This window comes from Leuresthes tenuis, unplaced genomic scaffold, assembly GCF_036924035.1.
Source record: "Leuresthes tenuis unplaced genomic scaffold, fLeuTen1.0.hap1 SCAF_11, whole genome shotgun sequence".
Classification (NCBI taxonomy): domain Eukaryota; kingdom Metazoa; phylum Chordata; class Actinopteri; order Atheriniformes; family Atherinopsidae; genus Leuresthes; species Leuresthes tenuis.
This window is the reverse complement of record NW_027325365.1, coordinates 6,972,563-6,999,820: the sequence shown is the minus strand read 5'-3', so window position 1 is coordinate 6,999,820 and position 27,258 is coordinate 6,972,563. Positions and strand designations below refer to the sequence as shown.

Genomic DNA, 27,258 nt, shown 5'->3' with positions numbered 1-27,258 from the left:
TTTGGTTAAAAGTGTTCATCAAGCCAACACAATCTTGTGTGTTGCTGGCAGTAGATTTGTGTCATCTTTCAAATACTGGCCTTGATTTCTTCCTCTTTTTTTTCAGCCAAAAAATGACTCCCAAAGACCACATTTGTGCAGTGGATTCGATTAATTGGTTTTATGATTTAGAGGGTAGCAGCTGCTACCTGTAATCATTTGCTCAGTTGAGGTATGTTTCAGGAAATGATGTGCAATAGATGCCAAAAAAAAAGAGTTCACACAGTACTTTGATCATGGGTGAACAGTATTGCTCAACTATTGTGCAGGCTTAGAGTTCCTGCTGTTAATAGACAGAAGATTTTTTTTTAACATCTTCTTGTCCATCATCTAACACAAACAAACAAATTCATGAAATTACTGTTAATCTCTGACATATTTCTGCTTTAGAATTGATTGGTAACATCTGGCAGATTAAAGCCTTCATCCCTGCGTTGTTCCCTATCCTCCTAGTTGATGCGCTTCTGCAGTAATACCTTGAACCCCTTCATTGTATGATTATGGTTGTTTACAGTGTGGACTTCCTTTGGATGCCTTAACATTCCCCTTTTTTTTAGTTAACTCCATCTTTTTTCTCTCTTGTCAGAGTCAGTTTTAAAAGATAAACTGTCATGGGTGTTCTCTATTCTTTAGCCCTAGAGGGGAGCAGTAATAGGACAGAGAGGATGAGCTGTCAAAGAGATATCAGCTAAAACAGATAAGCCAAAAACAAAAACACTGTTTGACTGCAGGGCAAGACGAGAATTGTTACAGAGAACCACATAAGACATTTGTAAAAGGGCTAGCTAGCATGGTTATGAGCAGGATGTAAGTTATGGTTTCTTCAGTACCGCCCCAATCCTTAAGGTCATAATCTCTCAGAATTATCTCGAAAGGAAGTCAATACTTTGAACTCTCCTTAACCTTATGTCTTTGTGTGACTAGATAGTCAATGAATTCTAGATCTTTGCTTGTCAGCAAAACCAAAGCAAACAACAAGAGCTGCTGGGAAATCATATGTTTTCCAGCGATACTGTGAAGCCTCCATTTAAAATTTGCATAGGACACTATTCACTGACAAGATTTTAGTTATTCTGTAATTAGATATAATTTAATGTCTCTGACGTCTGACTGCATCTAAATAATTTTTCCTCCACATGTTCTGTTCAGTATCGGGCATAGTCATTACTGTATGTTTCCACGAGGTCCAGTAGTTAGTAAAAGCATCTTAAAGTAAGTAAAAGACATCAAAGCTATTGTTGCTTTGTGTCAAAGCTCTCTCCAAATAGCATGTACCAGAACAGGAATGAGGAAAATATGATTCGGTAAATTCACACTTATAGGATGATTGGTTTATTTTGAACCTTTCAGCTTTATTTTAATTGGAACAACAAGAAATTGTAACATTGAGTTTGATGTTGTGCAGGCAAAACAGTTGTGATGAAAATAGTAAAAAGCTGGGCCTTAATTCATCAAGCGTCACAGAGCAAGAAATCTATTTACTATCTAAAAGCTTAACTTTTTTACTCAAAATGATTTTGTTAAACTACTGGGCTGTGAGAGCGTTGAACACTTAATCTGGACAACGTATGGAGATAAAAGATCTTGAAAACAGGTTACTCCTTTGATGAAATGTCCTCAGTAACATTGTCCACCAACTGCTGACATCTTGCTATCAAGTTAGATATGGTTCACATCTCAAATGCATCTACAAGCAACAAATTGCCATTTTGATAGAAAGGTAAACTACTTACTTAACAAGCAGATGGTATTGTTTACAAAGTTTTTCATTCATTTCAAGCCTTAAAGTTTTTTTCTATAACATATCCTAAAATCGTTTTGCACCTTCATCTAATATGACCACATCTTCTTCTGACTCCAGCATACTGACCCTTATCAACGCAGTCAAACCAACTACTAGAGAGATACAGGTGTGGCCAGAGGTGGCTTCTGAGCAGCTGCAGGACTGTTTCAGTTGCACTGACTGGATGTTTTTTTAAGGATGACAACATAGACATCTACTGCTCTTCTGTACTGTTTTACATAAAATGCTGCCTGGACAATGTCAACACTACAAACGTATCTGTGTGTTTCCTAACAACAAGTCATGGATGAACAAGCAGGTACAGCTCCCATTGAAAGTCTGCAACACTGCTCTCTGTTCAGGGGTATGCGACAAAACAAGAAGGCCAGGGCAAACCTGAAGAAGGGAATCGGGGATGCTAAAGTTGTTTATAAACAGAGGACTGAGGAGCATTTTCCAGCTCTGACTATCACCGAGCATACACTACATCACCAGGCAAAACAACACCAGCATTCTGTAGTTCTCTTGAGGCAGAGCAGCTCAACCAGTTCTTTGGCCGCTTGGACATTAACAGCGCAGTGACAACCATCAACCCAGCACCAGCTACCAGCATTGATCATGTAGTCTGCTGAAGTGATATGCACCCTGCACAAAGTCAACACACAAAAAGCAGCTGGCTGAGATGGTGTTCAGGGGTGTCCTCAGAGACCGTGCTGCACAGCAGGGGGAGGTATTTTCAGACATCTTTAATATCTCCCTGTTGCAGAGCACTGTGGCCACATACCTGAAGACATCCACAATAGTGCCAGACTCTAAGCACACTGTCATAACATCCCCTCAGTGACAACAGGCCAGTGGCACCGACACGAGAGATTAGTTCTTCAACTAGTTCTACATCAAAGCTGATATGCCACTCAACCTCGACCCCCGCCCACCAGTTTGCAGACAGAGCCGAGAGGTCAACGGACTTAAAAAGTATTATCCTTCATTTCTCAAATGTGTTCAGTCACACTTATTACCCACACTAAAACAATGTTTCCGCTATCTTAGATAGGGTAAGGGGATCTTGCCTAAGGACCCCTCATGAAAGGTGGCAATCATACCACTACACTATCCAGTAGTATTGTGGTAATTTTACAGTGTAGGACCAGGTTCACTGATATACTGTCCATTCCAAGGTAATTAAGAATTGATTTAGCAAAGTGATAAGATTTTAATAGAAACATAGCATATGAGGACATTTTAAAAAAAGACATCTTGATTTAAGGAGCACATAGGTTATGAAATCTATTATCACATTTTTTTAAAAGCAATAAGCACTGAGGTTTACAAATAAAGTTTATGTACATTTTAACTCCATACACTCTTTGCTCTATGTAATTTACTAAATTCACTTTGATGACTTAATGCACACATACTTAAACTGATTAATCTCATTGACATCATTGGGCGGAGTAATCAAGCTGATTATTGTTAAAGGGTAATGGTCATATTCAGCTATTTCTATTAGAATAGAATGTGTCATCACTGGATAAAAGGGAACACTCGGATTACCTTTGTACTGAGTTGCTAAAACCACTGGTATAGTAAAACATCCAGCAGATAGTCAGTGGCTGCATTTCCATTCAATTTCCGATTGAAGCAAATTATTGGAATGGGCCTTCAAAGAAAATGTGTATCAGGAATGTTACCATTACCTGATCTGTGGCGGAAAAACTAAACTGTGTGATGTGGATGGTTGTGGATGGTCATATACTTCGAGTAGGCTATTAAAAATATTAATTGAAACATGGCTACTGGGAAGTGCAGTTTCTTTCTTGAATTTATCATCTGAATTTTGTGAAGAATGATGTGATTTTGTATTGGCTACAACAAGCATATGTTACCATATAAACTTGCTTACTGGCCATATAGCTTCCTTAATATGATTAATGTGTTCAGTCCATTTTGTGTTTACTGTATGTAGTTTCTAATGTGATTTATACCGGCCAGATTAATTAAAAAAAAACAGAGGAACTAACCATGTAGACGTTTCTGGAAAACATTCAGGAAATCATTAGAACATCAGAAAAACAAAGAGTGACAACAACATGTATGAGGCAGCTCTGTTCAGCCTGTGGGCTTAAATGACATTTTGGTGTGGGACTTGAAGGCTTTGGTAGCACTATATCAACACTGTCCCTTTGTCAGAGGTTGCCTGACATCAAAGCCAAGGATTCTGACATCTGAAAGATGAATTACTGTTTCACTCTGGGGATTGCTGGACTGGACATAGCCATGAAGTAAGGAGGAGAACACAAGGTTGCATTGTGGTTTCTTTTTTTGAAGCATTGTAGGGATTGTTTGAGGGGAAAAAAAAATTAAATGTAAGAGGAAAATACAATATAAGCCGCCTGCCTATATAACTGTAATATGAGCCTTTCCATCACTCTCAGGAGTACTAACTCAACCGACAACTTCAACATCACAAGACTGAATTAATCCTTTAATTAAAGTCACATCAAATGACTTTGCTTTTCTCATAACATTAAAAAGAAAAAGTAAACGGTGCAAACAACAACAAAATTTGAATTTTGCTATTGATGTTCATAAAATACTTATCACTCCAAGCTAATAAGAGTGCACAATCTGTAATTGTACTTGATGGGACCCATGAAATGGTTCATTATGAAGTTAATTAGTTTATGTAGTTGCAGTATATTGGAAGCATGGCTCCGTTAAGGTTTCCTTTCACACATGCTCTGAAATCTTACTAAGTTGGACCTACTACTATAAACTTCACATAACATTTTTCAAAACTGCATGAATGCACTCCCATTACCGGGTATGCATACACTCTGATGGGTCTTTATTTATCATTTAATCTTTTTTTGTAAATGAAAGGAATCTAATCATTAGAGAATAATAATAAATAAATAAAATAAATGATAGTGGTGTAAATACATTCCCACCTCATTGTTTTTCCTGCAGTTATTAGGTGCTGCAACAAAATGCACCGAAGCCTAATGAAAAGACTCTCCTCTCTGTCCTCCTCTTCTGCACTCCGATACTAGTCCTGAAGTGTTTTTCTGTGGAAATGTGGCTCAAATAGCAGAACAACTGGCTTGGGTGTGTAATGATTGTGTGATGTATCACACCCATTCAAACCCATCCAAAATTAATGCACAAAATTTTCTGAGTGTAACTGACATTCAATGGCATGGGAAAAGACAAATATCTCTAATGAAAATGTTCGCTTTAACCTTTCACAGCATTCAATTTTCACTCTGCCTGAATATTTTTTTCATCATGCAGACCTACCCTTTCATAAAGCAATGACAGGAATACCAATCACATCACAATCAGTAAACGTGTGTTTCTGTATTTGAAATGTGAGCTAAGCTCAGTCATATAGCTCCGGCTGCAGCATCCTATGTGTGTACACCCTGATGTTGTGTTATTGTTAATGCTGTGCTGAGACCGATTCAATAAAAACCCATGGCTGTTGCTGAGTCATTTGACATAGGACTAAATGCCAATTAAAAGCCAGATGTTAGATGGTGTTAGTGGTGTTGTGTAAAAAGCATGTTCTTAAAAAAAGGAGAGCATGATTTTCAGCAAGAACAGAAGAGACTTTTTTAAAACTCATTCAGTTGTCAACAGTGTGTACACATACAACTCAAATATCATACCAGCATGCGTAGCAAAGCTTTGTGGTGTTGAGTTGCAGAAGAGTGTCAGTGCACTTTGAGTGTATTGCCAGTCTGACAATGGCTACCTTAACGACCACTCAGACCTAGCTGATGGACATTTGATGATCAATGGCTTCTCTCATCTGTTTTATTTGCACACTATTTGATTGATTAATCACAAACTTTTCATTAGTAAGCAGGAGCGATGGGAATTCTCAGCAATCCCAGCACAGTTTCAGGTAGAATCTGTCAGGATTCGTGGTGCGAAGGGAGGACCCAGATGCAGACTTCAAAAGGTTTATTTCAAACAAAAGCAGAAGGCAAGAACAAAAGATGCGGCTGTGCCGGATATAAAAATACTTAAACTGTGGCAACAAAACAAGAAAAGACTATGACTGATAAATAGACCAAGACCAAAACTATGGCTAAATAACACCAAGACTATAGCTAAATAACATGAGGCTAAAACCTGACCTGAAAAACATGGCGTGATCATGCAAGGTAAAGTGAGGATTTTTGCAATGAACATGAGTGAACCTGGAAACTAAATACTGTGGGGAGGTGATTAGTGACAAGGTGCAGCTGTGGAGCAGAAACAGGTGACCTGTGTGAAACTTAACGTGACAGAGCAAAAAACATGATAGAAATTAACCAAGAACCTGAAAACATGAAAAAACATAACTGAAAACGTGACAGAATTGTTACTGTGCTGAAGAAAAACACCCAATTAGAGTTCTTGATTTCACCCTTTGTTCCTTATTTGATCTTCTGTCCAGCCTTGTGTGATTAGTACTACACAACAATTTTGCCAGCAAGTTGATAAAGAGAGGGGATCGTTAGCTGGTGGTTCAACATTGATTTCAGCAGATCTTGCCCTCTTTTCAATCAGCTACATGCAGTTGACTGTAGTACAAAACACCATAATCATTGAGTTATTTTCTTCAATTGTAGTCCAGAAGTTATTAGTTTGTGTAAACATTGGACTATTTTTTTTCCCAACTGATGCATATCGGTCACACTTTGCTAAGATGCAACTACAAAATGTGCATGAAGTTTAAACTTGAAGCAACATGAAAGATGTTTCTGAACATTTAACCTACTGAATCATTTTGAAGTGCATTGACTTTTGTTATGCGCATTCCTGAGAGCGCCCAGGCCCTGAGATACATTCGTTTACAACTTTGGTTTCCAGCCCCCGCACCGTTTTGCATAATGTGGCCTCTTGTAGATGACAAACAAACTCAGTTGTATGGCTGTACACTGGCAGGCTCACATTTGTTTTTTATGGCAATGATGTCATATCCCACAACTTTAGTGGGAACCAGGAGCAAAGAATTAGGCAAATTCTTTAGTGTTACTTTGACTAATGTTAGATATTTCATGTCTGAAAAGGTTGACTACACATTTTAAAGAAATTAAGATTCAGTGTTTTGTAAGTCATGCAGCATTTGGCCACAACACTAAAACTACTTGCCTAAGGAGGTGGAGTGGGGCCTTCATGGATTGGGTTTGTTATATAACATGTAGCAGATGCTGGAAGGAATATGCAATCTGGACATTTCTGAGGTTGAGTAAACACCTGTACCTTTTTTATTTAATTTCTGCCGTACATAATTGTTTTCTGTTGTGTGGCTTGTGTAACCACAACCAAAAGGAAGTGACGCACAGTGTTGGTCGTCTTACTTTAAAAAGTAATTAGCTACAGTTACAAATGACTTCTCCCAAAAAGTAATTGAGTTAGTAACTCAGTTACCCTATGGCGTAACCACGCATTCTTTGGCGGGGTCGTGTCCCCCCCAATATTGAGAAAATACCAACCTGTCCCCCCCAATATACAGAAGAAAATATGTAAAATGCATGTTCTCCTTTTATGAATCCTGTCAAGGGATCGATCTCTTGTTATGTCTTATTTATTTTCAATTTATTTCCGAGTGTTACCGGGGACGTAACGGCTGCGCCGCGGTCGCCGTTGTTGATCGCTAACACTCTAGTCAATGAGAGTGACCCACCGGGCGCGCCGCCGTCTCAGTAGCGGCTCTCGTTATCTTTACGTTGGACTTCTACTTTTGACGGAGCCGCTGCTCAACCGCGCCAAGCTCAACAGAGCAGATTGTACCAGAACAGGAAATCCAACACAGAATCAACAAAATAAACTTCCGCCCCCTTTCAAAATAAAAAACATAAAACAAAAATAACATTAGACTATTAGACTTTTCATTGTTAATGCACATTTTGAATATTTACATAAACATGCTTTGGGTATTTGGTCTTTTTCCATTGGAAGCTGTCCTATTTGCTACAGTACTACTGGAAGAGCATAATTGTAATTGGTAGGTGTGTTTAAGGTCAGTAAACAGTAAGCAACTAACCAAAACAAAGTGGGGGGGAGCAGTCACTGTCTCGGAGAAATTACACCATTGCTTTAGATGGTCAATGTAGTCCTCTAAACTATGTTCTAAATGTCCAAATTTTCAGATATAAATATAGAATTGTAGACAATGCACTTAACAAATTTTATTTTCTTGGACCCCCCCAATGTCTAAACCATGGTTACGCCCTTGCAGTTACCTCATTGTAAGAGTAATTAGTTACTCAGCAAAGTGACTGTGACGTTACTTTCCTTGTCCTATACGCTATTATGTTCTACAACATCTTTAACGACAAAGATGTTTATATTAACTGACTTAAGAAGGAAAACACTATATGCAGTATTTTAGTACATTTGGTATTTATTTGAACTCAATAGATTGCAACCTGCCATATGAGATGCATAGAAATGAAAATATATAAAAAAATCAATATTGAAAATAAAATTCAAGTGCAAAATGAAGAAACACGTGTAAACTTGGGTAAAAAGAAACAATGGAAAATCTGGCCATTAAGTAGTGTGAATCTCTGTAACTGTATATTAGGCCTACTGTTAGCATGTGTTGATGTGAGGTGCTTCATAAGATTCGAGTTGCTTGAGGCAGACATGGATAAAGTCTTTTTTCCTGGGCATGTTACTTAAACAATATTGCCTTTCATTTTAATGAGTGAGAGTAGTGCCGGTACTTCCAGTTTGAGAAAACTACCTTTGAATTTCCCTGGCTTGTCGCCGTTGTTGCTGTCTTGTTGTGTTTGGCAGTCAGAGCGTGCATTGAGACAGCGTGAGCAGGGCATGTTTAATGTTTTTATTGTTTCATACATCTTACTCCATATTAAGCCACCTTGACAAATTTTAATGCATCATAAACAACCAACCAGGAAGATGGTCTTGCTGTGCCATTCTGTAGCATACAAACATCTCCCAGGTATGGGTAATTTCAGTAACATTGTAGAATAAAGCTGCATGTGTGAAAAGGGCTTAAGTGCAAAATCTTTGCTCTCCTCAGGAAACCTTCTGCTCATTCATTCCAGAATGATTTTATTTTTTACTTTACTCTGCCAGTGGCTCAGCCTGCTGGTGTGACATCAGTCCTTACTGGTTAAATACCAGCATATAAATCATGTTCCATTTCAGTGTCTGTGGCACCTGTTTCCAATGTAGCATTCACCGAACATTCTCCCCTCTGGCATTGATAATTTCCATATTTTATATTGGAGATATAGCAAAGGTAATCCCAGATAAGATTGGAGGTGTTACTATATCTGCTCCTACTGGAAGACAACACTTGGTTAAATTCCCTGCGCTGTGAGTTGCATTCCCTGTAGCCTGTGCACTGTGCATGTCGAGGAGACCTCTGCCCAATTAAACTTGACATGTTTCTAGTCTTTAAAGATTTATTTATCATTTGTTTGTACCGAGGTTGCATCCCTTTAATAGGTACAACTCTACAATTTACTGTGCAAAATTAAACAGCATACCACTAAAGGTAAAAGGTAAAACTTATTTCCTCTTAAATTGCATATTTCAATCCTATCCCACATCTATCCAGCCACTCCCCATCAATCCCAGCAAGTATCTAATTACATGTACTTGGCATCACATGTAGCAAATGATTGGATGACTTAAATGAGATGAAGCAAATTCCTCATACAGTGCAAACCTGGATTGCAGATGAAGAGCCACTACTTAACTGTGTAATTGTGATTTTTTTTTAATTGTGTGCCAGCAGTGTAGGTCACACCTGTTGTTTAGGAATGCATTTTCTATTTCTTATTTTAATTTCAACACATTTACTTGTCCAGGTCCACAGAGTGTGGTCTAATTCTAAGTCGTCTGATGCACTCAGATTGTTTAAAGTAGGGGTTATGACGTAGAAGTTTTTTTTTTTTCATTTTGGATATTGGCTGACATATCATGTTTGTTTTTTTAGTTTAACTTCAAATAGCATGCTGATTACTTCACAGTGTTCCCATAGATTGTCCCTTCCTGCTTCATCTACTTTTGTATCAATGTGGCTGTTGATCTCTGAACCGTAATGCTGCCATTAGTATTCAATTATTGGCTTGATTGAGTACCAGGCTGTTTTTGCTTTTTAACTTGTGTTTGTAATTATGATCATGTAACAAGTTGCAAATGAATCTGCCTTTTGAAGCCAAAGTTCAAAGAGACTTGGTGAAATTGTAATAATTTCACTTCCACGGTTTATCAAACCGTGGAATCACATCAATGGTTGGCTTCAGTTCTAATTAGACTGTTGACTGAAAATAGCATTAACTAAACATAACATTGCAATGTATATGAATAATTGTATATGAATAAATTCAGACCATCCCCTGAACAGCAACCACAGATTAGCGCCAGTAGGCCTGGCAAGCTTTGGGCTTTTCTATAATAGTCTCTCTCTCAAATTAAGAATAAAGTTGATTTGTTTATCTGGTTTGATAGTTGCATCTCAGGATGGAGATGGAGGAGCTTTTCTAGAATTGCATAAACTCCATGTTTCCAGACTGCAACCATTTAATTGCATTTTGGTTATTCTAGGAAAGAGGGAGAGTTGACGTGATTCTGCCGTCATCATAAGAATGCTGTGTGGAGACAAAATTTTCCCAATAAAGAGGAAACCTGTTGCTCTCGTTTTAAATCTCCAAGTTTTGAATTATTAGTAAATTCCAATTGTTCATTTAGGCTGAAGATCAATTAGGCCCACTTCCCTTTCTGTTTAGGATATGATGTGGAATCATCATAAGAACATGATGTAGGGAAATAACCCATTCTTTCCACTACAAAAAGCCTGAGCAAAAATCTAATACAAGAATGTCATGTATTTAATGTAATTATTGGTAGCCCAATAAAAACTAGTTTGTCAAGTTCACAATCGACTTTAGACCTGAAACACTCAAAGTGCTGCAACAAGCACAATTAAGGGATGCACCGATTGGAATGCACCACATCTGCCTCTAGCATTTAAAAGGCAGGAACGAAATAATCAATAGAACTCAATACTTTCCGCTATGTTGTAGGCCTAAGTAAGAGTTTCCATTTACTTAATGTTGAGTTGCATTTAAATTTATGGAAAAAATGAGTTCAAGTGAATCTGACTGTAAGTAACAACATTGGGGTTCGTTAGAAACAACACTAATGTTGTAAACAACATTATTTGTCACTAAACAGATATTCACTTGACGTGCCAATCAACACTTGAAAAATGCTTTGGTAATGAAGCATTTAAGAGTTTAACCTACAGAAATGCTATGATGTGTTTCATTTTAAAAAGCAGGAGTAAATATTAAGATATTCATTTAGGCATCAATCATTTGCTTTTTTTTTAAATTAATAGATAAACAAAAATGTAATAATTTCCATCAATTGTCTTGTTTAGTTATGGAAATTTATTAAAGTTCAGTGGTAAAGTCTGTATGTGTGGGTTTCCTAAAGTTTTTGCTGGTTCTGCGAAAAAGTTTAGTCGGGACAACTACTGTACCAGTGGAAAACGTCAGTCTTAAGCCGTGCACTCTTACCTGTTGACAGGACATTAAGGCTTCTCCTAAGTTTGAAGGCCACTTGCATACACCCTTGAATACACCCTGTTTTTTTAGTGTCTCCTGGAAAACTCCAGTTTCCTTTACCCTAAAAAACACAATCATGTGCAACACTTTTTTAACATACCAAATTCAATATATTCAGGCATATGAGCAACTTGTCAAATGCATGTGACAAGTAATTACGGTCTAGGACCACACATGTATGCTTTGCTTCACTTATTTGCATTGACAGCACTCTACAACCTCTGTAAAGCTGTCTACACACAACATATATCATTTAATATGTTCACACCAACCCCAAATGATGCACAATTAACGCATGTGAATGAAAATAAGTAAAGAAGAATAAAAGCTGTTTTTCATTTGACTGTATGGAATCAGAATGTACTGTCGGTCCAAAAACAATCTATCTCGCAGGTGTCAACTCTCCAACGTGCTTCTCAAAATTTGTGACAACAGTAGTTTTTTTTGCCGATTCTTAGAATTTAAAAAAACGTCCCTGCTCAATATATCATATTCTCTGACAGCATGCCATGCTGTAAGGCCTCCTCAGCTGTTTGTGTAATAGCGTAAACCTGTTTTCCTACAAGCACACTGATGTTGTCACATGTGATCTATTGTCTCAATCAAGATTTATGGGTAACATGTAGCTCTACTCTTGTGAGCCTTCACATAATTTCTGCTAAAATTAGATCTTTAGAAAATTAGTCTTTTGGATACCTTTTGTCTCTGCTGCTTTTCATGACTCAAGCTCTTCATTGAGCCTTCAGAACAGAGATGCATTGATCTTAGTGTATGCACCCCTCAGAGTTTCCCAATTTATTTCTAGATGAAAACACAAAATGTTGGGCAAATGTGTGTGAACTGTGGTTAATGCACAAATGGCAAATAAAAACCTTGAATACCTTGAAATATATCTCTTCAAAAACAGATCAATCTGTTTCCAGTTTTGATGTGCTTAAGTAAGATTTCTTGAAGATAACTACCGTAAGTCTTTTAATTAGTCTTTTAAATTGACCTCTGGTCACCTTCTTTGTACAGATTTACTGCTTCTCAGCATGGCCTGAATGACAAAATATTCATGTACACTGAGCCCTTATTACACTTTTAAAACCCTTCAAAATTTGACAGAACGGGGGTAAACAAGACAAAAGACAAGTCACTGTCATCTCAGTGGGGACAGCAAAAATTTATTTTTCAACTTTTACATCTCACTGATCAGTCATATAGCATGAGTCCCTCGGCTTCTGCCAAATTTTCCTTTCTGAAACGTTGATACATCAGCTGAAAAACTGTAACTGGAATTATGCAGTCAGAACTGTATTTATCCTGTTCACAGCCCTCTTTCTAGGTTTCCATTCCCTTGTAAAATAGGCAGAGGGCAGGACTTGCCCTGTGGTACTCATGAGTACAGTAAAGTTCACTTTGAAGTCAGCATGCATTTTCATTGGTGGTGAAGGAAATGGAGATATTGTTTTTTTATGGAAATTATAATGTTTGTTATAATCTTAAACTGAACTCATTTATTTCATTTCAGCAAAAGCTCGTTGTTATTATAATACGTTGTGACTGCCAGAATTTCGTGCTGCATTAACCTGTTTTTTAAACATAATAATTAAAAATTCTCTGAAGTCAACAAAGTGAAGTGTCCTGATGTGGTATTTCAAGTGAGTCACTTATAATAATAGCAGTAATCATAGTACACTTTGTGTGTGTGGTCAGGGGTTTGTACGCAGTATCTTAGCTGTTACTAACTGTGCAAGGCCTGTGGCAGATGTTGGGGGACCAGGACGCACTGATGGTCCTACAAGTGGGTTACTGGAATAAGTCATACACGGACTAATGTGGAGAGTCTCACGTTGTGGAATTCTACCTTCCAGCAATCCCAGTGAGAGGGGATGTATGTAGTTGTTTTTTGCTCGTAAATAAGAATTTTCAAATGTTATAGAACTGCATGTACAGTTGGTATTTCAATAGGATCTACATTTCAATAACTCCTACTTTCAAATTTTGAATTAATGTATTATTTCTATGACCATCAGCTATCAAGGTGGCATCTGTGTGTATATATCTATTGGTTGAACTATCAAGCGAACAGCATTTGAGCAGAATGAAAGCAAACCTGTGTGAGAGAGTAGATATTAGAGAACAGGAATACATCTCTTTTGCAGCTCTCTAAAGTTCAGCACAGTCAGGGCAATGCATTGCCACATTGATTTCTTTTTGATTACCTGCCAGAATAAACTGTTCTTAACCCAAACCCACTTTCCATTTTATAGCTCTGTAGCCGCTTCTTACGTTCTGATCTGCTATCAAACATGGATCCCCACACCGAATATTGATATTCTTTGGATATATATGTATGACATTACTCACTTGTTCTTTCACAGCAACATTTTCAAATCTTTATAAAAGCAAAGCTGTTTAATGTTCGACTTATTGTTAACAATTGAGGTTGCAGGTTTTGCTATTACAAGAAAGTGAAAAGTTTATTGATAGATGCCGGTGTCACTGCAAATGTTATTGGTATTCAACCCCATTAGAAATGTAATTTTGTTTTCTCTAGTACTATTGGTTTTCATTTTACTTTACCGTTTCATTTCCTAACACAAAATGAAATTTAAACTTCTTCATCATAAATGTCAAGTTACGAAATATCTGAACAATTTAAAGATATAATGGAAATTCAAAACTCTGCTGCTGGACTTTCTAACTGTATCCTCATGATATTAGAGGCGCTGTTTGACCTCCAATATCAAACGCTGTTTGTGTTTGGTAACACATTGTGAAGGTACAGCAAAGGATTGAATCTGATAGTTGTTTTTTCTTAGACAAAGCAGCACAAAATGAAAGGATTCAGTTGGAGCAAGACCAATAGATACCATAGAGGGAATCAATATTTTATAAACGAACGTGTGATTTACTAAAGTTCATTCTCCACTCATCATAGGTTTTAGCTGTACAACATAAGCATCCAAATATCATAGAATTTCCATCATAACTTTTTTATGTATCAAAATAATCAACACAGAAATAACTGAAGAGTAGATGATGACAACACTAATCATTGTGATAATCAATCTGGGAAGCTGTCATCAATTTCAAACAGGAACTAATTATTAAAGGGAAAGGTGTTACAAAGACATAATCAGTGATCTGGAAGCCGCTTAGTCCAATTATCTGTGACAATTTAAAAAAAAATTCGTAATCAGCCATAATACAATAGATCACAGATGTTAATTTAAGAGTGACATGATATCATCAACCGTAAAACAGAGATGTTTTTTCGAGCCCTGCATGCATGTTTATGGTTTCGAATGCAAAACAACTACTTACAAATTACATTTTTACCCTTATCATTACGAATGTCTTGAAAGGAGTGCCACAAGAAGAAAGAAACCTGTTTTAGAAAGACCTTTTTATATTGTTTAAGTTACCCTTACAGATTTTACACATAGCGTTTGCTTTTTTGTTTTCCTATCTTGCTATTTCTAAATAAATGTATATTTTGCCATTTCAAAAAGAAAATGCTGTTCCCAGATTCAGTCTTCAACCTGCACCCATCTGCTTCCAAGTGACTAAAGGTGACTTCTAGACTATTCTTACAGTGTTTGGGGAGTTACAAAGTAATATATGCTCAGTGATTTTGATTAGTTTTTGTGATAACTAGTAATATAGTACTTTAGTTTTGCAAATAAAGTTATCCGTTACTCTGTACTTTGTTATACAAGTAGTGTCTTACTGTTCACATTTTACAATATCAACAAAAAAGAAAAAGAAATTTCTAACACGCTCTGTGTTTCCTCTGATTATCAGCAGTCAGTCCTAAGCACCTAAAATCCGTGTGTGCAGCTCATTCAGTTAGTGAGATGGTAGAGTGGGCATTTACTTTGGGGAAATTCTCACATTATTTTGAATTTGTGGGTGAAAAGGACAAAAGCAATCACTGTGAAATACATATTGCACCATTGTTGTAAAAAGAGCCCATCGGCAAGTAATTTTACTTCAAATTTTACAAAGCACATTATGGTTTCTCTTAGCTTTGAAGACCATTTACATGCACCATCCTGTTTTTAGTGTCTCCTGCAAAACTCCAGCTTCCACAAACTGGTGCTACAGCCTTTAAAACAATAGCTAGTTTTCAACTCAGCTAAAGCTGCTACTCTGTGTTAGAATGAATGAACATGATGTTGGTTATATGGTGAAGGAGATGCTAATGAAGTTGCTGTATTTCCATAAGATTATTGAAAAAATCCCTTCAACTGGTTAGTCTGTGTGCATTTAGCCCCACACTTCATTCAAATTTTTTTTGTAAACTAATAAAGCACTTACAGGGGGAAATCTATCTGTGATTAGCCAGCAGAGCTTCAGATTATAAACTACAGAATAGACATTGTAATGAGGTAGACCAGGGGTGGCTGTAGCTCAGGAGAAAGAGCAGTTACATATGAAGTGGAAGGTCAGTGGTTGGACTCTGGCTTCCAAGGGTCCCTGGGCAAGACACTGAACCTACTGATTAGGTTCTAAGTTGCCTACTGATGCATCCATCAGTGTATGAATGTGTGTGGATGTAGTCTAGAGAGCTACACAGTACCCTCTACTGAAACAGTTTAACTCACTTAGGTGCAATGAAGGAAATCATTCATCATTTTAACTCAGCCAGGAAACATAGAAAATTATGCCACAGGACATTTTAAAGTATACACATAGTGTGACACTGGTAGCTGTTTTTGGGAAAGAGGATTTCCTTCCTCTATGTGTGCCCCCACTCTTCAACACGGGGCTTTTAATTGTAGACACAACACAGCCTTTCTAAACCTCTTCCTCTGGTACCAGTGTCACACTTTGACCTGCTGCCCATGTTTTACAATTCTAGCCAGGGCGAGAAAGCAGAGGAGTCACCCTGAGCCATCTTGATCAAGTAGTAGATAAAGTCTTATAAATGACTTGTGAAGTGAAGGGTTGCACGCTCTTGACCAGGAGATGGCAACTGCATAAAAATTCGATAGTAGTACATTTTATAGTAGTACATGCATCAGAATAGCACAGCAATTCAGAGATAGGAAAGGCAAAAGCAACTGAGCAATGACAAAAGCAAAATGATAAAAGCAATGTGAAAAATAAAATAATAAAAATGAGTAATAAATTATAGGAAATGTGCATGTTTATTTTTTTATATTTCTTTGTATATCCACCTATTTTATTTCTGCATTTAATCCTCCAATAAGCCCTTTTAATAAATCATTTTCTTTTGCTAACCTCTTTTTTTGAGGGGGCACCACTACCATTCCATAACATTTGTGGGCTGAGTTTTCATGTGTTCAGAGCTGTCAGCTTTTATTCTTTCTAATTTGTTTCTTTGGGCTCCCACAGAAGATACTGATATGCAGGTGCATCAATTTTCTGCAGTAGTTTCATAAGGTTGCCTGCCCAGCTGAAGCGCAAGTGGCAAATGAGCTCATAAATCTAATCTCAACCTAAAAACTCATATCCACAAGGCATTAGTGTCGATGATACAGGGAATTATTAAGCTTTGCAGTAAAGCTGCTCACAGGTTTTGATGGAGACGACTGCCTTCATTTATTTGCAAGAGACATGTTTAAACCTTTTAAAATACTTGTGGAATTATGCTAATGAGCTGCCTCATCAAGAGGTCAATAGAAGTGTCATTTGCCACTCATATTTGTCTTGTATATGAAACTACCACTATTAGACTGGCAGCTTATTGATGAGACATGAGCCACGGGAAATGGGTAAGAGACAAAATCATGGAAATAATTGTTATTTGACACAAAATATACCAATGTTTTGTCCTCTGCATGTAACCGTGTATTTATTTAATATAACTTTTTATTTAGTCTATAAATTGTAGGAGAATGATGTAAAACATTGGGTGAGTTTACTCAAAATAGAGAGGTGCAACATGCAAGCAATCACTACCCATACTTAACCCATTCAAACCTAAGGCATTGTTTAAAAAGCATTTTGAAACCTGAGGCAATTTCTGGGAAACTTGGCACTGTGCAGAAAAAAATAACTGCTCAGTAAATAAAAAGTCTATAGGTATAAAGTAAAAACCATTTGATACATCAGAGCTAAACTTTTTAGCTTAAACAGTTTATTTCTTTTTCATAATATCATTGTTTGTGTATCTTTAAATAAAGGTACCATCTTATTAGACTTGAAATGTAAAAGCACACACGGCTCTCTGGGTCTGACGGGAAGAAACACTTACATGTTACATCAGATTAAATAAGGTATGTTATTGGTTATTATTAACTGCAATTAAGAATAAGAAATGTTTATGTATGGTCCATTCACTTTATGAGAAAATGTCAATATGAAAAATAGATGAGAAGATAAGAAACAAGCAGAACCAGAAGGTCACACTTTTGATCCATAACTCGATCAGCGTGTGATCGTTATCAGCTCTGCTCTTTCAGAGTAAGCTTTGTCAGATAGAATTTCCTTGAACTAATGTGTCTTTTGTGTTTTGAATGTCCCTTTGAAAGTCATGCATAGTCTAAATTCTAATTAACATTTCAAAATGAGTGTGGAGTCTCTTTGGCTATTCTGTAGGTTTCTCACTGTACGTTCATGCTTGCAGAAGAGGCTATGTGACGTTTATCACACTGATAGAGGATCAATGAAACCTGTGCAATCCATAGTGATCAAATTTAGTTTCAGTTTGGCATAACAGTTCTCACACAGCTCAATGGAGGACATGCTTAAGCACATTTGATGTATGCGTCTGGTTTCCTCATCTGTATAGTGTGCAAAAATACATTTTGTGTGGTTTAAAAAAAAAGCTGTGTTTGTTTGGTATTTAAAATGGGACTGCATACAGCACAACACATCAGGATTACTGCATTATGTGCCAACATGTAATGCATTTAAGTATGCAAAGGTATACATTAAAAAAACAGCGACACACCATCCCAACATGATGCATTATGTAGACTGAGATATAAATGAAGAATGGCAACAGGATTTATCCTGAATATCGTTCACTTGGATAGTGATTCTGAATGTAAAGAGCTTTATCTGAATATTAGGTTGTGATAGTTGAGTATCCCAAATTTAGTCATGATATCCTTTACTTTGCACCGTATTTGTATCTAAACACACTCACATCTAAGCGAGACTTGTCAATTAATGCTATGCAAGAACTTATCCTTTCATCACAGCTGCTTTTATCACACCTAATGGAGTCACTGCAATTGTGCTTCATGAGATTTGCATTTCACACCAAAACTATATCACCGTGATTGTGTGTGCGACCTCCCACTTCCTTTTGAAGTACCGTTCCATACTCAATTGTAAGATGCTAGCCATTAATCTAAATGGCAATGGGAGGATGAGGTTTCATGGCCCCCGCTCCTTGACTGCTTTTGCTTTGATTGAAGACATGAGAAAAATGTTTAGCACCAGAAAATATTAGTGATGTCTCTGCAGTTAATATTGAACATGAACTAGTTCAAAGATGTGTTCTCCACAGATGAACTGACTGGGTGAAAATTTTTAGATTTTTCCTCTTTGAAGAGGAAAAAAGGGCTTTAGAAAGCAACAAATTCAGCTGTTTAAAGTTTTTTTTTTGTTATTTGTATTCAGTCTAGACTCCACAGCCCAGAATGAGTTAGAGCTCCTAACATCAGTACGATAATATCCCACAATAATAAGCTTGCATGTGGGTGTTTAGTTTAACATGCACGGTAACGCATGTTTCTGTTTGCGTCGTTTCCACCCCATGTACAGTAAAGGATTATGCAACCCACATGTATAGGCTTAAGTGCAGCTCTGCATAAAGCCTAGAAGGGCTAAACATAGAACATAGAAGGACTAAAATATGTGTCCAAAGAAAATTATATTTTCACATTTTCAGACAGAAATGCGGCACACAATATATCTCAAAATTGTACTTATAGTATTGTTAAAAGCGCTACAGAATACAAATGGTGTTTTTACACCAAGTGTAGAATGTTTAGATACCTAAGAGACGACGAATAAATTCTTTCCCTTTACCAGTAAGAGTGTGTTTATTGTGGCGGATACAGTGCAAAAACTACCCAGGCGACAAACCTTGAACTATCACAACATGGAGGGACAGTATTACACTATATCCTACAGACTGGGCATTAAGTGTGTTTGGCTGTGACCCACAGTTGGACGTTCTAACTCTGCCCACATCCAATTTGACTAGTTATGGGTGGGGTTAGTGGACATTGCTTCTAAGGTAACATGACAAATGACTTGAATGTGGGTGAAGTTGGATGGTCCATCAGAGTGCATACCATCAGTGCTCTGAGGGCTTCTCACAGAACTGGATTTACGTCCAGTAACTACTACTGGCCCTCTGCCAAGGGTACAAGCCTATAAACTGCATTCAATGAAGGACCTCATTTTACATAAAACACGCTGTAGCCTCTAATTAAAATACCTTTCTACCAATTCAAATTACAAAGTGATACTGAGTGCCATACAAATAATGCACAATTCATTACAACATTCCTTTGTGTGTGTCTGGACAAACAGTATCCTGTGGAGTTTTTATTGTAAACACAAACAGGCAGGTGGTTGAAGCAATTAGCCAGTAAAGTGAGAAGCTGTGGGGTTTAACGCCATCTTTGTGTATATTTCAAGCAAAGCCAACACAAACACCCCACTGACACACACAAACGCATTCCTCTTAATATGTGCCTTTCAATGACTGCAAAAGTTACCTGTGTTGTTTCTCCTGTGCAAATTACTCTGAACATAACCTCATCACAGAGATGACATGTAACAGATAACACAAGTGAGAATTAGCATCTGTCAGTTGTAAAAATGATGGAAAGCCTTTTCAGGAGCCTCTCCGAGCTATTCAGCATGAAGATCCATTTGGAGAATGACCACGTTCTAGTTAGCACCTCAGTAAATTTCAAAGACTTGGATCTTGAACTTGACTATGCAGCTATGTGCACAGGAATGGCATGTGTCATATTAAGCTGTAGAGAAAATTGAAAATGTCTATTTAACTGGGTCAACATTTTACTCCCAGTTTATTCAAGAAAAGCAAATTTACTGTAAGTTGCAAACAGTGATTCTTGAACACTGAACTGCGCTGGACAGCAGAACAACGAGAAACTCAGATGACAATAATAACAGCACATTCTGGAAACTGATAAGTTCAGTTTTAATGAGGCCTCCTTGCTTATAGTAACGATCATTAATCTCAGAAAGCTGCCCACTCGCAAGTAAAAGAAGTCAATTGCTCCAGTCAGCATTGGATTTAATTACATGAATGCAGGAAAAAAGGATGATGTGATTAATTGCTTAATTTCATATGCTAGTGGTGTTTCACTAAACTTTAGGAATTTAATATGTGAGTTTGTGCAATGTTACATCACACAGATCATCTATGACAGATGGCTCAGTCTGTGTTTAAAACTACACTATAAAATGTCACAAATGATTTGTATTCCAATAATTGACAACTTGCATCAAAGAATGTGGCCTATGTGAACGGTTCAGTGTTGGCTCATATGGGTCACGTGGGCTGCCTGTGGAGGAACGGAGCTCTGTTCAACACATTCAATTTTCAGGTGATAGATTCTTTGATTTTACTTTTAAGTACTCTTGCTAAAAATTTCATATATCTCGCAAACGTAGCAACAGTGGAAATTCCACAGGCATTCTCTCTCCAAGAGCTGTACTGATTAAATAAGCTGAAGCTATCCCCCTGCAGGCAACACCCACGTTTCTCATTAATGGTCTGATTCCTCTCATTCCCACAGTGGCAGCGATGTCATTGAAGGGGAGCGTCATCCTTATAATTATTCTGAGCAATGTGGTATACTAATTGATTTTTACACAACAAGGCCCTCAAAAAAGCTGATTTATGTTGTTTACACTTTAGTTATTACTGTAAATATGTGAAATCTCTCTGAAATCATGTTTTTTAAACAGCACAAATGTAAATATAAATTAGCAGTTTTCCAAGAATTTCTCAACTGCACAGTGACAGAAACATTAATCTCTGGCTGTCCTTGTAAGTTACTGATGATTATAAGTTAGAAAAGAGATTTGGTTTTAGGAACACTTGTGAGGGCTCTTATCCGGGATCTGGATGTGCAGAGAGAGTCTGCCCGAGCACGATAAAGAACTCCATCAAATCCTCAAAAGAATTAAACTGAATATGAGATGCATCTCTGTGTTTGGTATGGCTGTCTTCAAAAAGAATCAGTGCTACTGTGGAAACCATTTTGATGTGAGGTTTAGTCTAATATTCAAAGACTGTTTTTAAAAACTGTGAACAAAGCCAATTTGTGAACCCCTTTGGTCCAGTTTTTCTGTCATGTTTTTGATACCTCACTGTTGGAAATGAGAGATTGTGTTGGTCATATTCATATAATTAAGGGTTGATTGGTTGTTTTTTTTTATTTATAGGGAAAGTTTAAGAACTGCATTTGTGTGTATAGTGTGTATATAGAAAGTCTGCAGGCAATGTCATGTGTTTGGTCTTGGGTAAAACTGAGTCCACATACAGAGGGAAGGTTCAGCACCTGGCGTGGTGGTGCTCAGAGAAAAGCTTATCTTTCAACACCAGTATGACCAAATAACCTCTTATCAACCTTTAAGAGAGAGAGTGGTGGACACACTTCACTCATCAATGGAGGCATGGAGGACTGCGTGTCAAGATTCTAGTTTCTCAGAATCCACATTATAGAAGAAGTATTATGGACTGCCACTGATGAAGTTGATAAAACAGTTAGTTAAAAAGGTTAGTTTCTTACAAAATGTAAACCTCACCTTCCACCTCTGCACTGCTGTAGAAGGACATGCTTTTTGTCATACTTTTGAAAAAGTTATTGTACATGAGGAAAGATTCATAATCAAGCCTCTGCCTGCCTTCTAACACTACACAGTAGTGATTTGCAGGTCAGGAAGCTTTTATTATCCAACCCACAAGAAGATCTCTTCATAAATAAACCATGTCAAAACCATTCTGCAAAACATGAAACAGCCCATAATCACAACTGTGACATCTCTAATTCTTCAACTCAGTTATATGACATAGCCTCCCTTCTCTCCTGTGAGCAATTGTCTTTTTGTAGGAAACAGTGATTGTATCAGCTAAGGTCACTTAACTATACTTCTGCAAAGCAGATTATTGACTGCAGCAGGGCTGAGACCAGCAGCCACTCTAGTTTGTGGGAACAAGTTCAAGCAATTATGATTTAGGTAGTTCTAAAAGATTTCCCTTAAATAGTTTTGACAGTATTGTGAAAACACCACAATTGTAGCCCAGCTGCAGTCTTTCTGATTCCTGCACTGCCAGACTGTGGAACAGTTTTTTGCCTAAAGCAATTAACCTCCTTTACCAAGAGGTTAAGGCACTTCAAACTCTAAGATTATACTTTAAGCGAGTATATGTATCCACTGTCATGTTAAGCTACATTCGGAAACCACAGTGATGCCTTTGTCCTTTAAAGATCTGTTATATACTGCATTTCTTCATGTATTTTACACTTAGCTATTAAGTGACTGCACTTCCATTTTAAAGCATTTCACACATGTCATATAATTTTAAATTGTTGTCACAAATAACCTTAATATATATCCTACAATTTTTTATTCGATTCCTTTTATGTTCAGTATTGTACATTGGCACCACAGTTAGTTAGTTGTACATGTGCATAGACAATAGTAATAATACTGTATATGTAAATATGTTGAACATAAGGGTGTAATGTGTATTTGCTGTGGAGGTGCTGTAGACTTTGAATCCTCATTTTTTTTCATATGTTGGTTGCCAATCCACTTCTATTATAGATTTCATCTGAACTTGTTAGTGGCTGTCTCAGTTCAGGGTTCTCGTTGTTTTTCAAGGTTGAGTCTGGTGGTTGCGTGTCCTTGTTTACTTCTTTGAAGATTCAGGTTGTTTTTCTTTGCTGCATACTGTCTTTGCAGCTATCTGCATCACTCAAGTGTGACCATCACTATTATTATTGAAATGTGTGTGTTTGTACTTGCCAGCCTGATTCTTCTTTGCTCTACCCAAGCACTGCTTGCTACTTTCTTGTCAGTTTTTTTGGCATGTGCATCTGTATGGGTGAAAGAAAACTGCCACAGGGGTTGGACTTGAACAGTAGGGATCAGGAGGACTTTTGAAAAGTAATCAATTTTTCATCCATGGACGAAAAATTGTTTGAACACTATTCATTTTAGCAGATATTCAAATGCAAATGGTTTGGTTTCTTTAATGCAGCTAAACGATTGTTTATATTTTATAGCCAATGATATCTGTAATTGCTGGTTTATGTTCAAGGCATTACCCTTAATGTTTGTTAGATGCCTTGAATCAATATAAAGCTAAATAAATTGAATCAACCTCTCCTAACATGTTACATAAATACAGATATATGTTTAAAAAAAGAGCAAAAAGCAAAAGATCTGCTTTGTTGTGTGTCAATGAGAAATATGTGAAATGCTGTAATATTCATTAAAGATGCCTTTTATTCAGTAAACTAACATGTTTGTGTTTGCGTGTCACATACTTTCTCCAGGAGATAATAATGGATGGCCCCATCTTTTCGACAAATATTTCGGAATGCCAAGTTATAACGCCCGGACCAAGTCCAACATATGCTGTAAGTACAGAATGCTTTAAAGAAGGCCTTTACTTGCAAAAATGTGGAGAAAATATGATATAATTGCAATTGGGAAATGTGCTTTTCTCCTCCCTCTCCGTAATGTTATATTCAGGCTGATACCTATTTTTTTTCCAAAAGATGGACACCTCAACTGTGTTAAAGTCCCACTTCACTCAAAATTTACCTTTCACCTTGTTGACATGTCAATATGATGGTTTTAATATGTTACAAGACATATCACAAGCAAGATCAGACATCAACACTATGGCTTAGGATTTCTTCTTTGAATCTGCAGAGCGCCACCTCATGCCACGAGATCTTGTGAGATTAAACTTGACTATATTTATCGTTGTTAAAAATTTGTCTCGCGAGATTTGTGAGCTATCCAAACTTCTATTTGTGACCTGTGGGGGCCTTTGCTACGTCTAGCCTGCCAGAACCTAAATAAGGAGAAGGAAAAGAAGAAGAGGAGGAGAAGCGGCAATCAGCCAGAATGATGTCGGAAAATACCGGTATTACCATTGAAGATGCCCCCACCACTTTTAAATCGTTTGTTTGGCAGCATTTTGGGTACCCGGCGGAAATGATACATGGCAGTAGAGTGACTGAGAAGATACGGACAATATGCAAGCATTGTATGAAAATAATACCGTACGCCGCAGCAATTTAGTTTCAAGTTGTGGAAGAAGAAGTTTATTAAAAACTCATGCTTAGATTAGATTAGATTTTCCTTTATTGTCCCACAATGGGGAAATTCACATGTTACAGCAGCAAGCAAGAGACAAAAAGAAGAAAGACAACAGGGACATAAAATAGCAGGTAATACCACCAGTATCAGCAGTTGTACATGAGCTCGTAAAAAGAAAAATTGCACATTGTTATTATATTATCATTATATACAAACAAAAACAGTCTTCTTGATCAGTTTGTCAAGTCTCTTCCTGTCAGTTGTGGAGATGCTGCTGCTCCAGCAGACCACTGCGGAGAAGATGGCTGTTGCCATAAAAGTGTCAAAGAAGGTCCTGAGGAGCGCTCCCTGCACTCCAAAGGACCTGAGTTTCCGCAGCAGGTAGAGTCTGCTCTGACCTTTCCTGTAAAGTGCATGGGTGTTATGAGTCCAGTCCAGTTTTTTGTTCAGGTGGGTGAACACCCAGGTACTTATAAGAGTCCACTCTCTCTATGTCCATTCCCTGGATGTTCACTGGTGTCGGGGGGGCATGATTGCGTCTGCGGAAATCCACTACCAGCTCATTAGTTTTCCCTGAGTTGATCTGGAGGTGGTTCCACTGGCACCAGTCCACAGAGTCCTTGATCAGTTCTCTGTATTCCCTGTCATCGTCGTCAGTGATGAGGCCGACGATGGTAGAGTCGTCAGAGAACTTCTGCAGGTGGCAGTGTGCAGAAATGTGCCTGGAGTCTGCAGTGTACAGGGTTAACAGGAAAGGAGCCAAGACTGTTCCCTATGGAGCCCCTGTAGTGCAGACCACCATGTCCGAAATGCAGTCCTTAGTCCTCACATGCTGTGGGCGGTTGGTGAGGTAGTCCGTAATCCACGATGTGAGGTGGTGGTCCACGCCTGACAGCTCCAGCTTGTCCCTCAGAAGCAGAGGCTCAATGGTGTTGAAAGCACTGGAGAAGTCAAAGAATGTGCCTCTCACAGTGCTTCCAAGCCTCTCAAGGTAGGAGAGGGCTCTGTGCAAGAGGAAGATGATGACGTCATCCACCCCGATGTTGGGCTGGTAGGCGAACTGCAACGGATCCATCGATGGTCCCACCAGAGAGCGGAGATGGATGAGGACCAGCCGTTCCAGTATCTTCATCAGGTGCGATGTCAGCACCACTGGCCTGTAGCTGTTGAGGTCCTTCGGGTGTGGCGGCTTTGGCACCAGCACAACGCAGGATGTTTTCCACAGTTGTGGACCTCTCCCCAGCTTCAAGCTCAGGTTAAAGATGTGCTCCACAATCCCACAGAGTTGGTCTGTGCAGGACTTGAGGAGCCTGGAACTGATGTCGTCCAGATCTGCAGCCTTTTGGGGATGTGGGGGGCAGTGGTGACAAGTTGTGATCTGAGTGCTGTTGACAAGGGGGAGCTGCAGCAGCAAGGACGACTGGGCTGGGGGAGGGTTAGGTGTCTGAACCTGTTGAAAAATAGGTTCAGATCATTCACCCACTTCTGATCCCTGCAGCCTGGGAGTCACATCTTGCTTACATCATGCATGTAAAAAGTTATAATAAAATATTTCAGAATGCATGTGCAACTCGGTTAAATAAAAGTCTGTAGGTCATACATACATTTTGTCATGGTAGTTTGCTTAAAATCATGTCTCGTTTCGTCTCGTGAGCTGATTGTATCGTCACACCCCTATTTTCCTCCAGTTGCTAAAATGGGGGCAAATGGAGGACATGACATGTTTTAATTATGACTAATAACATAAAACCTGATTCTCTAGGACTTGATGTCTCATTAAAAAATGGTAAACTACAGCAGAAGTTGACTCAGCCTTTTTGGAGCCATTGCAATGTACTATCAAAAATACTACAGAGGACACAGGTCTGGAGTCTTCATTTTTCAGAAAAGCTTTTTTACAAATTTGACCCATTAATAGCTTGGTTGTGCACCTAAACTAAAGTGTGAAAAGTTGTTCTGATGTCTTCCTCTGAGAGAAAGAGAGAGCTCCCCACTCTTGAATTTAATCCAAATCCAAATCCAAATCCAAACAGCTGAATTTGCCGCTAAACTTTTTATGAAAACCGACGAAAGCCATTTGTCCAGAAGATCGAGAGAGCATGGCTGTAAATGTTTTTTTTTGGACCCAGTCTTGTCTGAAATTCATGCCACCAAGGGAAAAAGCCACAAGCAATGCTACCAGCAGCCTGCAAACTGTCTGTGTTTGCAGGTTTTGTCTGACATTTCTCGGGGAAAAATACTGAGTCTCGTACATGGTTCAAAAAGCTCCAGGGAAGCAGGCTTTTCAAGGTGAGATGGCTGCACACTGTGGCAGGCATCTCAAACAGCCACCTCTCAAGTGATGGGTCCCAGGCAGACATTATTTCTTACCTGGGCAAGATGTGTCACTGAAAATGAGCCTAGTGCCAGGGGTTGGTGTATCTTATGAGAAACAAAATTGTCATTCAGGTGCTCAGTTAGTCAGAGTTTGTGGCCCCTGATCATTACTTTTCTGCCTTTTGTGCTTTACAATTTGAGCGTAGCAGAGTGTGTTTT

The 27,258-nt window shown here is 38.1% G+C and overlaps 1 protein-coding gene across 1 annotated transcript in view; it reads left to right on the top strand.

The window, feature by feature from the left end:
* The window catches only part of rxfp1 (relaxin family peptide receptor 1), an 84,219-nt gene that overhangs the window by 21,135 nt on the left and 35,826 nt on the right, over window positions 1-27,258 (top strand). The window contains exon 3 of the mRNA XM_072395235.1: window positions 23,949-24,032. Coding sequence (XP_072251336.1) covers window positions 23,949-24,032 — 84 coding nt within the window. The remainder of the gene's footprint in view (window positions 1-23,948; window positions 24,033-27,258) is intronic.